The 16,089-nt window shown below is 46.5% G+C and overlaps 1 protein-coding gene across 3 annotated transcripts in view; it reads right to left on the bottom strand.

Annotated features, from left to right (window-relative positions):
* The window catches only part of LOC135399259 (uncharacterized), a 125,661-nt gene that overhangs the window by 15,418 nt on the left and 94,154 nt on the right, over positions 1-16,089 (bottom strand). For all 3 annotated transcript variants that reach the window (XM_064631088.1, XM_064631089.1, XM_064631090.1), the window contains 2 exons: positions 1,951-2,375; positions 606-1,169 (listed from right to left, as the gene is read on the bottom strand). In XM_064631088.1, the coding sequence (XP_064487158.1) occupies positions 606-1,169; positions 1,951-2,375 (989 nt within the window). The remainder of the gene's footprint in view (positions 1-605; positions 1,170-1,950; positions 2,376-16,089) is intronic.

Raw genomic sequence — 16,089 nt, 5'->3', positions numbered from 1 at the left:
AATGAGGGGTCACCATTCTACAACTCGTTCAAATGTTTCCTTTGATGGCCCTATTTGGAAGCAGGCTCTACAGTGTATATTTCTACTAAACAAAGAGAGAAAGAGCTGCTAGACTACAATCAGTGCTGATTCAAACAGCATGCAATGCTCAAGTGATGACATCTTTTTCTTCACTGTCAGTATTCAAACGCACAGATGTCCAATCCTATAACAATCTCTTTCAAAAATTGGGATAACAGTTCAGAGAACACATTGAATAGCTTTGCAGAACTACTGAGCAAATGAGCCGGACAAATTGACAAGATCTCCCTCATGGTGCTGGCACGTGCAAGGTCTGTGCAGAGAGACTAATTTTGCTTCGAGGATACCTTTCCAAAGGCCTCACCTGCGATAGCTTGAGCTCCATAGAGATACACAAGACAGAGATATATCGATAGAGATATTTTGATAGAGATAGAGGGATAGAAATATGTAATAGTAGTTGATAGATAGAAATATGCACTGAGCTCTATAGAGCACATATATGATGCTGTGGTCAAAGTCTGTACCCCCCAAGAGAGCAAGACAATATTTCAACAACAACACATAAGTTTTGGTCCACTTACTGGGTCCCATCCCAAAGACGGACTTCTTGGCTGCCTTTCCTCCTCAAGAGAATCCACCGTTTCCAAGGCACCTCGTCCAGCAAGAACACCGTTGCTCTCAGCTGACCTTTTGCTCCCATTCGCTGCAGTAGTGACCTCTACCCTGACTGCTGGAGTCTTTCTCACTGGCACATCCTTCACAGTTTCTTTTGGTATTTCTGTTATTGTCACAGTCTTTATAAGAGACACAGGTTTTGCCTTTAGAGGTGGCTTCTCCACCGGCTTCGGCACCTCCTTCGGTACTTCTGTTAACGTCACCCTTTTAATAATGTGCTCCACCTCTGGCTTCATTTTGAGTGGCTGTTCAACACCCTTCGAGTCCGACTGCAGCATCGAGGACACAAACTTCTGCCGCGAGGGCAGGGGCTTAGAGTACGTGGGCGGCTGGTGGGTAATTGTGATGTTTTCAAAGTTCTTGATGAGGTGCGCCAGCTTGGAACTTGGAGCACGCAGGTTGCCCTGCTTTTCTTCTGATGGATTATGGTTGGTTGGTTTTGGTGTTGATTCGTGTGGGATGGGATTTGCCTGCAAGGATAAATGTGCGCTAAAGCTCAAATAATGAAGCAATCACGAAGTGATCTTATGAGCTGGTGGAGGAACACATCTTGTCTCCATCTTAAGGTATGCAGATGCGACAAGTAATTTATTCTGCTGCAGACAGTTATGCACTTCAAGGCTCTACAGAAATATTTGAACTCAAATAAAAATAAAAATAAAAAATGAAGTGGTAGACAGTTGATGTAGAAATATTCCAAATTCTACGGCAAAAGTTATTTCGGCTCTCGGTTCATTGCTCAACCTTATGAACTCCTGGGACCCCTGCTATCTGGCACCACCTTTGGGGAAGGTGCCCCCCCAGGGCGGCAACCCCTCGGAACAGCTGCGACTGTCATGTTGGCTACACTCCCCGGACTCAGGGTTTAACTTGATTTTTAAGGATGGACACTGAATCTTTGAAGTGTATAAGGTACCCTCTAATACAGATCAAACCAAAGGGGCCATTCTTGAGATAGTTATGTCTATTCGACGTTCCAAAGTGTTACTATCACACTGTTCAATCAATATGAGAATGCCACGTTTAAGCCCTGCCCTACACTTGTTCCTATTGACTGAATATCTAGCCAATTCATGCCACGACAAGTAGTGTTGGGAAACCAAGACTCTAGGAGCCCTATAACCTGCACCAGGGGGCGCTGTAGTATTCTCCGGCAAAACTCCCACTGAGTAACACCGTTCTGGTTGACGTACTGCATTCTGTGCCGTTCTTATGTTAGACATGAGTGTAAGAGAGATCACATCAACTCACCTTTTCGACAATCCCTCCGTTCTGCACCGGCGACGACTTGACCCTCGCCCTTCCCAACGTTGATTCACTCTCGCTTTCTTCGCTTCCACTCAGGATCTTGGCATCACCGTCGTCCTTGTAGAAACTCTTGTTCGTCACTGAGCTGAGCGGTGGAGGCGGCGGGGGAAACGGTTCGTCGGGCGGCTCTTCGATGACGGGCACGGGCGATGCCGGCGAGTCTGGGGCTTCCAGAAGGAGGGAACCCTGAGCGCTATCAGTGTCCTCGCAGTAGGGCTGGCTACTCCGCGGGCCAGAGCGGCCTGCGTCCTTCTGGTTGAGCTCGTCCTCTTCGCCGCTACTCCGCTGGTCGTCGGTGACGCCCGAGTCGCACTCGGTCTGGGCAGTCAGGCGACGCGAGTCCTCCTCGTCATCCTCGTAACTCCGATCTGTAAGATGACGGGAAGTTATGATGAGACGAGGTGGTAATTGGCGGAATTAGTTAATGAGCCAAGGGCGTAAAATTGTCGCCGCTCGTACGAAGGAAACAGGGAGAGGGACTCGGTCCAGGGGGGCGCACAAAATTCGAAACAAAAAGTAAGGGGGAAAGCCGGTAAGGAAACACGATGCAGCATGTGTCTTTTTCAAGGACGGGAGCAATTTGCTATCTAGCTGGAGGCATGCCAAGGCCTTAGGCAATTGAGATCTGGATTGAACAATGGTGTGAATATAGCCGCGCGTGTGCTTGTGATGTCTGATACAAATGTGGGCACACGCTATTGATTTCATGCTTTCTTTTTTTTTTTTAAAGGACGAGGACACCGACATTTGGGACTGACAGGTGGTCGCAATTCCACAGGGTGTGGTTTCTTAACATTCGGCTCTATTCTTTTCTATACCAGTCGAGTTCCCAGGTAATTTTGAAAAGAAACAAAAAACAGGAAAATAACAATGCAACTATGCGGAGGTTTAACGAGAGACCGGTATCAAAACGAAAAAGTTTGGAATGCAGCTAGTTTTTTTCACAAGGGGTCCGTTCAACAATCACAACTCTTTCAACCAAGCTGTCGTTGACACCTCCTACTTCTACGTGTAGGAGCGCTCCTACCACTCCTACTCCCACACCGAAACGAGCGCATCGCGCGACCATGTCACACTTGCAGAAAGGAGAATGGGAGAGAAGGACCGAAGCGAGCGCGTCATGTGACACCGGCCTGACGTCATCCACCGCCTGCTCCTAAAGGATATGTGGAGAGAGGCCGACACAAGCGCATCATGTGATTTCGTTAGGCGGGAGCACCTGCTCCAGCATTTCGAAAATTTCTCTCAATTACATGCTTATATCCCTTTGAAGGAACACCGAGAGGCCTGTGCAGGGAAAGGTAACGGAATCTTTTTCGTTTCCGTTACCACCTCCGTTACTGGCCCTTATTTGTTTCTGTTTCGGTTACCACCATTGTTGCTTTCGTTTCCGTTACGTTTCCGGTACCGCCCCCCTCCAGCTTTTTGTTTTCCTTCTTTTTCTGTTTCTTTTTTTAAATAAAAGAGCATTGAGACCGTGACAAAACTTAATCCCTCTACGTTCTGAAGTCTATTTTGAGAACTCCAGGGATACATGCATACAAGAGGCAACGTTTCAAAATACACATATAGGTACGTGATTTCTGTGAACAGCTAACATGAGCATGGTTTCCAGGAATGTTACTCACGCTTGCAACTTCCAGGTCACCATAAGCGTATAAGAACTATGCTTCTTCAGTTTACTGTATACTACTCACTTATATGCTCCAGTTTGTTAGTTCATTTTAGTTTTAGTTCTTCAGTTAATTTCAGTTCGCTTCACTGAGGTTTATTTAATAAATTTATCTACATGATATGGTAAAGAATTGCAATAATTCGTTTCCTGCGGTACCCGAATTATTACCGTAAATTATTGTCGTTTCTGTTTCTGTTTCAGGTTTTCTAACTGTGCGATATCCGTTTCTGTTACCGTTACCTGCTACATTTCCGGTATAATACTGTTTCCGTTACCTTTCCCTGGGCCTGTGTTCCGCACGCCTATCACATATCCCAGGCCCGTTCGCGTATGCGGCTCGTGACGTCAACCAGCGCAGCTCAAAGCGGTTGAGAAGAAAATAATAAGGCACGGGGGCTTTCCGACGTCATGCGAGGATCGTGCCGGCCGGCCGGCCGCTTTCTCCGACTGCTTTTGTAATTTTGATTGCGCAGTTATAATACATCGCACAGCGTAAATATTTTGCACGGTGACTACTGGTGGACAGCTCTACGAATGAACCAGGGCTTCCAGTCACGTTAAATGTCACCTCACTGTTCCTTTAAGGGAAGCGTTCAGAATGAAAATTATCCATCCCCCCACTCGTTGTTTATCTTCTCGCACAACAGTTATGCACGCAACCCCCGCGGTACCCACGCTCCGATCCCAAACAATACGGCAACACCCATGGGAGGAAAGTCAACGAATAAAGCAACACGAAAATCGGCACGATCCTACTCTGAGAGAAGGCAAACGTGCCGAGCATATCGTCTGGGACGCGCTCATTATATTCAACGCACACAAACGGGGATTCCAGGTCACGCTCCATTTGCAGGAAGCACGCATCTTTACACTTTATGCGATGGCAATATCGAAGATGAACAATTTCCTCCGAACAATAATACGTACACAATGCATCAGAGGCTGGACTACATAACGTAGGAAGGAAGCGTTCGCTGTTTCCTGTGCAGCTCGATTAAATTCAGCTCAATGTGCGCACAAGTTTTACCAGCTTTTCCATCATAGTTCACGTGATCGGCAGATAAAAGGTCAAACGTTGCCGGCATAATACAATGAGAAACAGACAAGGCACAGCACGGCGGTACCTTGAGAGAAGGTTTTTCAGAAATGTTACTTTTTTACGATAGCTAGCACTAGCCCCCAGCGATTCAGACATTTTACTCTCACTTGGTCGGAACTTTTGAACATTTGAACTACATGTTGAACTCCATTATCATCTGTTCTTCTCTGGACATCATCTCTGTTTTTCATCATCTGTTTGTGTAAGTGAACTGGGGTAGCCAGTTCGACTTCGTCGAAACTCACATCCCCATTTTTTTTCTTTATCACATCACATCACAATAGCTACTTAGAGGAGCAAGTTGCGTACAAAAGAGATCATGATAACTATACTACGTCGCAGTATTTAAATAACAGTAAACAACGAGAACGATTTTTCCTTACTTGTTTACCTCTCGAAATGAGAGTGAATCGTCCGTTAAATGACTTATGGGTGCTTGAGTGAACTGAGATCGCATTTATAGATGCGATTAATTGTCTCAAGTTATTACCCGTGTTTCCTTTCGCTTTCGTTGTCCAAGAAAATCTATTCAATCGATCAATTTCGCCAGTGACAACGCTTGAAAGGCACCAGCCATCGTTTAATATTGAAGGTCGTGTAAGGGGACGGAAGACAATATGAGGACCAATGCATGACTGCTATTGCTTCAAGAAACAATAGATAATTGGATATCGAAGAGGAGGAGGGAACAGCTGGGGGAAAGGATCTTCAAAGCAGCATTTTTCCTCATTGCCATACAGGAACATAAAGCTGTCCGACTGTCTTGAGAAAACAGCTTGTTTTCCTCTACGAAATACAACTATACGACACTACTGAATATACTTTCCCTGTGTAGGAGTGTACAATGACATCGAGTCACCATTAGAGACCAGGCACCATTTTTCTTTCTTTTTATTTCGTTACGAGCTCAAATATGGATTCTACTGTAATCCTGTCACGGCGCCTGAAATTCGTGACACTTCCAGTATCAATTGCTGATGGCATTTACTCCTCAGGATACAGAAAATAACGTCAGGTATCTTGTCTTCCGTTATACCATGTAGCAACGTTAACTCCCCTTTTACAAGATTCCCCTCCGCTGTGCGGCTGAAGGATCGATGTTACAGTTCACTCCTCTCAACCTGCCTATAAAGCAAAGGACGTGTTCCCTCAAAAAGCAGCAGCCTGGTATATTCAACAGTTCAACCGTTGAACGTTCAAACAGTTGGAACTGTTGAGTACGAAACAGTTTACAAACTTTTTACTCTTGCCTTCCACAACGACAGTTAACTGAAGATGTCACCTTCAGAACATGCATGCACAAAGTATGCGTATCTTGAACGAAACGTTGTCAATAACCTACAGGTAAGTTTACTCGACGCGACTACCCAAGCAGCACAATGTACTGAAAGTCGAGTGCAATAGGGGTGGACGGGTAGGTGGAAGGCCTTGAACAGACTCTTGAAACTAAAGAACATCGATAAGACACATACCATCCACCTCTATTGCACTCGACTTTCAGTACATTTTGCTGCTTGGGTAGTGTCATTATCAGCGACCTCAAAAGAGGATGACTTGTAGATCCGAACCACGGCCTTGGAAGGTATTTAAATCAAATTTCTTATTGTGCAAGACAAGAAATGAAATCAAATACATTTCCGTGAAATATTGGGAGACATGTAGGCGAGAATCCTCTCAGCCGCTCCAATGGATCACAAGCTGCGATATTTTACTATCAATCACCTTCTCGAGCAACCTTCCTCATTCTTGCAATGTCACTGCATTAAACGAGGGGTGCAAGTACACGTCAGTTCCTCATGACGTCAAGTGTGCAATCATCCATGCGACATATGCCTCCCACGCGCACAAACATTCCAGGAAGAAAACGAAAGTTATTCGTCTTACCGACACCGGTCTCCGAAAAGGGTTCCACGAAGATGTTTACTTCGTTACGGTAACGAATATCCGAATCGTCCATCACGAAGAAGTCTACTGATGATCGATACATACGTGTCACGTGGTCTTCATTTCATGTTATAATTTCACCAGTGCGCGTCCACACCTTACACTACGTATTCGAAAAGAGAGCACAAATTCAATGTGTCGCTGCGTGACGTTCCTGCGTGCAGCCTAGCAAACGCAGCCACTACAAACCCTTATCAGTTAGGGCATGGCAGCCTCGGGAGGGCAAGTGTGTGCTTATGCAAGCATGCAGGTTATCTTTAGCGGCGTTACATATCACCCGCTGATGTGTCAATGTCTGAGATGTGCAGTTGCAAGTAGAGTAGAAAAGGATCTTACTGCTTTGTAATCCTCGTCGCATGTTGTGTTGCTTCTCCTTCGGAATATGGTGGACGTCTCACGTATTTATCCTTTGCACATGCGTGACCCTTATACAGCACAAGTTTTATGTGTCTGTTTTGAATTCGGCTCTTTTAGGACAAGTCAGGATGTTATCTCAATAAACGCACGTCCTCGCCTCTCACGGTGTTGGTATCCAGAAACAACACTTCATACGGTGACACTATGTGACCTGTGTCGAAGCCCGAGGTCTTCGGTACCACTCCGCTGCCACGCCGCAAGTATTTCCGAGGGTATATCACCGAATACTGGACGCACTGGAACTTCAAAGATTTTGCAAGAGATTCCAAGGGCTCATCCTGTAGCAGTTGACACATGTCCTATACACTGTAGCAACATCACTGCAGGGCGTTCTAGAAGCACAAGACTTCACACCTCCATCACGAACATGCACACAGTCGATCCCGCCCGTCAGTCAGTCATTGACATGCCACTGCAGCGGGTCTACGTCACACTTCCCGTGTCCTGGTTCGTGTCTCCGACCGCCTGTTGTTCTTCCTGGAACGCAACAAGGCAGGTCCTTGAAGATACAAGACGACGGCACGTTCTCAAAGTGACAGCGTGGCCTCTGGCAGGACGTCACCGTGGAACTGTATGCCTCGCGTAGACGTCAGGCTGCGAGTGTGAGGTCGAGGGCGGAGGCCAAGTTCTCGAGGCGTAGCCAGAGTCAGATGAGGCGGGACGTCATTCATGCATTAAGTCTCAAAACAAAGGAGACCCGCTATAAAAAGCATATTATGCTTCAAGGGCGCTTCATGTCACGTGTCTCTTGCAGACGTCGAGAACGAGACCACGAAGTTGAACGTACCCCGACGTTCACTGGAAAGCCTACCAGCATGGACCGCAGATTATTACTTGGATGTTACACTGTGTCCAACTCTATAATTTTTAGAGAAGGTACGATACTTATATAGCGTCAAAACGAAAGGCTGTGCAACGAGATTCCCATGGCGTCACCTACAGGAAAGGTTACAGCAATACGTGACTTGGCATCGAGCAGCCGCAGAGGATGTTTATGCGGAGCTCAGGGCTGTACGAGTAGCAAGTTTACAGACGCGAAATTGCAAAAAAATTGTGTTTGCCGAATTGTGCAATTGGCCGCAAGCCGAATGCCTGTGTAATATAAACCGGCAAAAAAATGCGCTTAGATGCTACCGCGGTGGCCATGATGTAATGAATAATATAAATAAGTATACATTAACCAAATTGTATAACAAGAAATAACGGAATTTTTGTGTTGTGTCCAACAACCGTTCACAGGATCTTACCAAGGTGCAGAATATCAGTATACATGCGCTAGGATAATGAAGTTCTATCCTGGCGGAACAATATTCCCGGGGTCGCCCTATACAGCGGGTTACGGAGAGAACAGACACTTACAGGGAACGCAAAGACGCACTTTTTCCGTCTACACGGGCGGGACTGGAACTCGCTCGTGGCACGAGAGAGACAATCGACAGGGCGTAGCACAGAAACGCAACAGATGGACCGAGACGGGAACAGGTGCGGCTATACCTGTGTGCGCTGTGGAAACTCCGGCGCGCTCGGGCTTCGACGCTGCCTGGGGGAGAGCGGCGGCCGCAATCGTAAAACATTCGTCATGACATTACGCACCAGGAAATGCTGGGCGCAGCACGGCAATCCGAAATCGTTGTACGAAGGCGACGAATATACTTCCAAATATATGTACATATTATGTGGCCTAAATTTTACTCAAAATCGTGTAAAGCGAATTGCATATTTTCCTCCAATGGAGAACAGGGCGGGGCATTTCCGTGTTTGTGGATGACGGACGAAACGGAAAGCAGACACCGAGCAAAAAAAAAAAAAAAAAAAGAACGGGAAGAGAGAGAGAAAAAAAAAGAAGCATCTACTATTACATCACGTGTAGTCACAAAATTTATGGCTATACGTCGCGAGACAACCATGATCATGCGCCCCAACAACACCCGATATCCTCTGGATGTACGAATAATGTCCTAACGAGTTCGTACGTCCAGTGGATGTCCCTCAGACATCCATCGGACGTATGATTCCGTTAGGACATATTATTCGTACATCCAGAGGACATTCAGTGCTGTTGGGGAGTCAGTGTGCTAGTGCTCGGTCTGTATGGGGTTTAATTTTGCCCATATGAGGGGGTTCTTTTACGATCACTAAAACCTCGGCACACCATATTTAACGTCCCTCGCGGAAGACGGCTTGCCTATATAAGTAATTTGTACCCTGCCGACAAATTGCTGGCGGCTTATCGGCCGGGTTCGAACCCGCAACTCAGCAAGTCACAAAATCTACAGTGTCAAGTCATCACGTCCATTCCAACTAGGTGGGGCTGCACGCGAGACAACTGTGGTCATGAGCGACGCCACAGTGGTCGACGTCTGGATTCAGTTTAACCCATTGAGCGTTTTTTTTAATATGTGCCGAAACCTGGGCATACAGCACCCTATACTTCACGACCCTCGTAGAGGACGATGTATCTGCGCAACTTGTATACCATTCCACCACGTTCCTGGTCGTCCTCGGTTGGGTTCGAACGCCCAACGCTGGCACCATAAACCCTATAATGGGGCACAATGTACTGAAACTGCAAGTACACGGGGGCGGCTGGCAGGTGTTTTATCAAGGCGGTGCTTCACTCCGCAGAGCATCCCCACGAGGAAGCTATACCTTAATCTACCCTCCGCTAGCTCCTATATGCGCTAGCACTTTCGATACATTAGAGTTTTAGTACATCCTACGCTATCGCCTTTGCGTACGTATGGGATAGTAGTACGTATAGTACGTATAGTAGTACGTATAGTAGTACGTATGGGATAGTAGTTGGTGGTTCTGCGCACTGCGCGAAGCTCTCTTTTTGCTATGCGCGTGCGCAGAACCATCAACGCTATCCTTTACGTACGCAAAGGCGATAGCGTACGATATACTAAAACTCTCTATTGTGCTGCTTGGGACGCAAACTGATTCACTGAGGCGGGTATGTGACCCGAAAGAAATGGAGAAACACGGGTTTTACAGCTTTGAAAATATATCGCTACCGTAAATCCTATCTTAAAGATAAGATTAGATTAATTTAAATATGCTTCGCCACAGCGCGCAAAATCGCTTGCACATACGCCCATGGGAACATAGGAAAGTCGTGCGCTTGCTCTCTCTTCGCGTCCAATTACTCGACTAATAACGTTCACGTCTGCACAGCCTATTCTTTTTACCCTAATTTCCGTCGTAGCATACTCGTGGCCGTACCCTTCGACTTGCTCCACGTGATTCTCAGAATCAGATACGCCCACCGGCGAACGTCCCTCAGAACCGCTTCTGCACCTACGAGACGAACTACGCACATTCCTGCCGTCGCGCAGAACGAAAACAACCACGGTCCTATCAGGGAGCGTACTTTGGAGGAGGTGTGCATCACATTCAATTCCGAATACAACGCTTGTACCCACTTGAGCAGATTCCTCGATCATTGTCTCGTTGAGTATACCTGTCAATTGAAATACCTCGCAGACCTGGTCTTAGTCCTCGTAGAATGCCGACACCAGAATTATTAACTCTTCTCGCGGAACTTCAGTTGATGCAAGGACTTCGCTCACGAACTGGTACAGCACAGAGAAGCTGTCATGTCTGCATCTCTTCCATCCAGTAAAACAGAAGACGAGAGTGAAAAACGCATTTTAAGCATGCGGCAACGTGCGAGTCAGAGTCATAACGCAAGAAGCACAGGTTTCCGGTTGCGTTCTGCAGAACATCCTTCTTTCAGGACAGGATAAAAAGCGCGTTTTTCTTACATTCCTTACGCGCTTTGCGCACACTAACGAAAAACTCAACAGCGCACAACAGTTCCTAGCAGGACCACGGCTGCTGGGGGCAGCAAGTAGCACTATATTCTTTGTTACCATGACGCAAAGACATTCACTGTCGAGCACTTCCAGAGCAGAACTATAGAGTGACCACGGGAGACACCTAGCAAAGAAAGACAAGATCATGCGCAACTCTTACCTCAACTGTATTCGTAAGGAAGACGCACACACGCACACGTAAAGCATACGGCGACCCAGAACGACGCACACTGGAAAGACGACGGAAAAGAAAGGGGGCCTGTTTCCTTGACGGCGACGCCGAGCGGTCTGTCTGCTTACAGTTACATCGCTAGGCTAGGCTGCCAAGAAGCGGAGCGAGCGTGGTCGCTCCGAGCAACCCGGTAAAGGAGGACTCGCAGTCGTAAGATGTCGAGAGAGACCAAGGTCAGCTTCTCCGTGACACTCCGGCACTTGACGCCGACGTCGCCGTACGTAAGCCATCGCGTTAATAATGCGCCTGTTGCGTAGCTTCACTTTCGAAACATAGAAATAGAAACAAAGGCAGCGGGGATGTTACTTTGCAAAAGAAAAAAAGAACAAAAATAGAAAAAATCGTTCTGATTTTTTAAATCTCGTGTTAGCGCCGCGAAGCAACTGTGGCTATGAGCGGCGTACAGATGTGGACAGGTGGAGAGAGGACAGCAGGAAGGATGTGGGGGGGACAGGGGGGTTAGTATGCGTCCTGGGCCGACTTGAAGGGCAACTGTGCCGACATTCGTCTGGAAAGTCTTCGGGAAACACAGGGAAAACCTCAGACAGCACAGCCGGTGGTAGGATTCGAACCCACCACCTCCCAGTCTTCAGCACGACCTTGGTTACCACCAACGAGCGGGACGCCTTGACCCCCTCGGCCACGTCGCTGGTAAAAATCGTTCTGCAAAGGCAGGTTCTCCACAAATTAATTTCGGAACTAGACAATTTAAGGAAGTTTACAGCTTCCCCGCGTGCGACATTAGTGAGTTTTAGTACATCGTACGGTATAACATTTGAGTACGTCAGGGTGGTTCTGCGATGCGCGAAGCTCTCTTTATGTTTTCGCGCGTGCGCAGAACCACCAACGCTATCCCATACGTACGCAGAGGCGATACCGTACGATGCACTAAAACTCACTAAATATTAGTTTCCGTGCGTGCTGTGCTTTAAAACGCTGCTTCCTGAGCACAGATGACTACTTCAACGAGCGAACAAAGTTTTTCTCAGGTACGCCTCGCGCATCTTAGGCATTTTGGGTTGCACCTGTTTTGGCTTTTTCCCGGTTGAGTTTTGCGCTGTTTTTCCACTTTAGGACTCTCGTCTTTATATTTATCTTTTTCTTTTCAATCAATCAATCGCGCCTCGCGCACATGTTGTATGCCTGACTGAAAAAAGAAAGAAGAGAGAAGCTCGCTCTTAGTGATTTGCCATGACTTACTCACAGATGCGCAAAGGTGGAATGATGCTCAACCACATGCGACACCATTCGAAGTGTCATGGAGTAGATGGATTCACATTTGTGGAACCTCTACTATCTCGAGTTCTTCCATATCAATCCATTGGATTGGATTGGGAAAAGAAAGAAAAATATATCAATCCATATACCATTCGATGTGGATTGATGAAAAGGAAACAATGTTCGTGGCGCGGCTATATAACGCAGCACAGACCTGAAGGTCACCTGTCTCTCTCCTGGCTCATACTGTGCATTGTACGCACGTACAATGCACCGTGTTATTACCGTTATTGCCTTTCTATTTGTTTTGTGAGACAATATCCTCTTACTAGGATCAGACCACGGATAGAACATATTCAAAGTACAATATTAGAATGGCGGCACGGATTGATTTTTTTCCTGTTCGGTTTTGCAGTGACTTATTTTCCTTTTATGTAATCACAACCGGGTTCTATTACTTCGAAAGTAACCACTGTATGGCAGAGGACGTGTAAAACACGTACAGCGTACTAGTAGATGAGGCAATTAAACATTCGTACAGCATTCGTAGCATCTCTCCGGTAATCAGAGTGTGTGGGTTCGAATCTCAGTGCTGGTGCCTTTTCTTCAACTGCCACTATTCAATTGAAGTACGAGGCGAGCCTATTTTCCGCAAACAAATGCGCCCACTCACCCCCCCTAACTTCCATTTGGAACGAGCTAATAATGGATATTGACTGACCCAGCGTCAGCCGGGTTCCGCTTTTCCTTTGAGGACGTGAAATAATCGAGTTTTTCAGTCTCTGATTACAGAAACACGACTTGGTATGTACGTGACAGGATGGTGCTTCGCTCGTGGAACCTGTTCCGTTTTGGAAGCGCTGGAGGAAGAACCCGTCCTTATCGTGAGACAAAATCCGACGCGTGTATTTGGGAGCTCTGCGTGTGCCGATAACGCGGCTACTATACGGTTAACGGGATGAGGGCACGGATGGCGGAACGGTGGGAAAATATCGGAGAAACTATTCGCTGCGATGCCGACCTATAGGGGGCGACACCGTCACCTTTCTAGTGTGGATAACACGGCGGCCGATGTTCGGAGTTAATGGTTCTTTCAAGGTATATCTGAACTGGTAACGAAAACACGCGAAAATACCAAATCAGACCCATCGGCACGGCTACCATCATGAGGCGCGAGCGATCCTGGGTGATGGTAGTAGAGGTACGATCGTAAATAAAAAAACAAACAAACAAAAATGCATCTCTGTATCCGTGCCGTGTGTCTGTGCATTGTAATACGGAGTTCGCGTACACTTTTTGGGTTAAACAAGCGACGTTCACATCTCTGGAGCAGTAGACCAAGATGAACACGTGTGAACAGATGAATACAATGCATCCCCTGTTGCTGGCCCCGCGAAAAAAAAAATCGTCATGAGACGAGCGGCCATGATAGCGTGAGTGTTAGCAGGAATCAGCTGTGCACCAACGATGTCATGTTTTGTTGCAATGGACCTATAACAGCCACTAACTGAATAAATGCAAACGTCTAATCACTACGTGTAGGTATATCTCTAGGTGAGAAATGAACCTTAAGCGGACCATCCTAATTTCTGGTGGTCATCACGATGCCCTTCTGCTTGGAGTTGCCAAAATCTGTGATAACTGTATGTATTTCGAATTGATATGTTTCATTAAACGTGATATGATTTCTTTTTCTGCGTTCTCGTCTGATATTGTTGCCTGGGTGAGGAAAGGGGAATACAACGCAAACGAAGTGCGCGAACGTAAACGTGCCGTGACTAATTATGCACTACTTCTTATTTATACTGCTGACGTCACCACTGGCGTCATTTATTTACAATCGTAGTAGTCCGCGCAACGGATGGATGGTGCTGACTGTCTCTATCATAGCGCCATTCTGAAGACACAGGGGCCTACCTGTTTAGATATACCTTGGTTCTTTTCCATAATTATCGCGTATATTCACCGGAAGTTCACTTGTGCAGCGATGGTACGATACTGTTCGGTTCCCCAATGCTCCACCTACTGCATTGAACGCGGAATAAACGTGTAAAAGCAGACGACGCGAGGAAGCAATCCACACTAGAGTAGTTCATCGTCTATCCGCAGCGCGCCAACACCGTTCGATCTCGGAGCGATATTCCCCGTTCAGCGCAGTAGGTGGAGCATTGGGGAACCGAACAGTATCGTACCATCGCGGCACAAGTGATCTTCCGGTGAATATACGCAAGGATTACGGAAAAGAACCATCTACTTCGAACATCGGCCGGCGTGTTGCACACACTAGAAAAGTGACGGTGTCGCCCCCTATAGGTCGATCTCGCATCGAATATGGGAGAAGCACCCAGTAACAGAGGCTGCGAAAAACAGAGCGATCCATCGCCGTCGCCATAACCGTGTATCCACAGGAGCGACGTGCGCTCGGAATATTCTAGCGGAAGAAGAGGTGCCACAAAATCTGCTCATCCATCAGTGCCATAGCATTGGAATTGGAACATTTCATTGACGGTCTTGCGCAACAAAATTGTGTTCTGCGTCTAAGGATTTCGCGAAGCATTGGTCAAAGCTGCTCACTTTTTTTAAACCTTAGAGGCAGCATTGTCTAAGAGCAGAGGGAGACATCCTAGCCATTTTCATTCCTTTCCACGTGTTTCTTACTCACGCTGATAACATGGAGGCACGAGGCAGGTCCTTTACATGAACTGAAATACTGCTACACGAGCCAGACATCGTAATCTGTGAGACAAACAGGGCAATCTTTGCATTCCAGAAGGAGATGTTAATCACGTTTGTGTGTGGAGAGAAAAAGAGAAGAAGAAGAAAACAGAAGGAAAAGCACACAGCGGCATTCAGGATTCTACAGGTCAAACGTGACGACGCGAGATAACAGGAAGCACAATTGACGCGCATGATTACTTTGCATACACTCGTGAAATCTCGCTTTCAAGCCTAATTTGCATGATGTTCCTTTCTTTTTTTTTTTTTTTTTTTCAGTTACCGGTCTGTGTTGTCTAATGTTTCCATTCATTTGCGCTCCCTTCTAGCTTGGAACTTCCAGTAGGAATTTATAAGTGAAGTTCCTACGTGCGAAGCATGACCTACTGTGCCTACAGCAGGTTGTGGTATATAGGAAGAGCCTAAAGTGCTCCCGGGCACTGAAAATGCATGACAGTGACCTGGACTTATTGTAGTGGAATGGCAGGGCGGATAAGGCTGAGATAGAGCCCGTGGATTGGCTTTGCCTGCGAATGAGCCTTTAGTCGAAACGTAATCGAGTAGTCGGTAACTGATTACCCAAACTGTAATCAGGTTACATAAAAAATTACTTGATCGCAAAATTAGCAAAAAAAAAAAAAGAAAACAGTAACGCAATTACGTGCGTTACGTTAAAGTGTGCCGATTACCTTTAGTTTCTCTTCCCACATTTGCTTGACATTCCCTTTTTTCTCCACTAGTCTATATTGTCTGTTGTTTATGTATCTGCATCGGAAAGACACTACGTGATGTTGTGGAAATCTGAACGGGGAAAATACAAAGTTCTACGAATCGTTTTTTTTTTTTTAGTTTGAGAAATGAAGCAGTAGTTCAACCATGGAACAATGATAGTGGCTAGAAAGAGAACTATGTATGGGAATACGCAAACAATTGGAATCCTGGTACATAAAAAAAAAACACATCG

The sequence above is a fragment of the Ornithodoros turicata genome, chromosome 6, assembly GCF_037126465.1.
Source record: "Ornithodoros turicata isolate Travis chromosome 6, ASM3712646v1, whole genome shotgun sequence".
Lineage (NCBI taxonomy): Eukaryota > Metazoa > Arthropoda > Arachnida > Ixodida > Argasidae > Ornithodoros > Ornithodoros turicata.
This window is presented reverse-complemented; position numbering and strand designations above follow the sequence as displayed.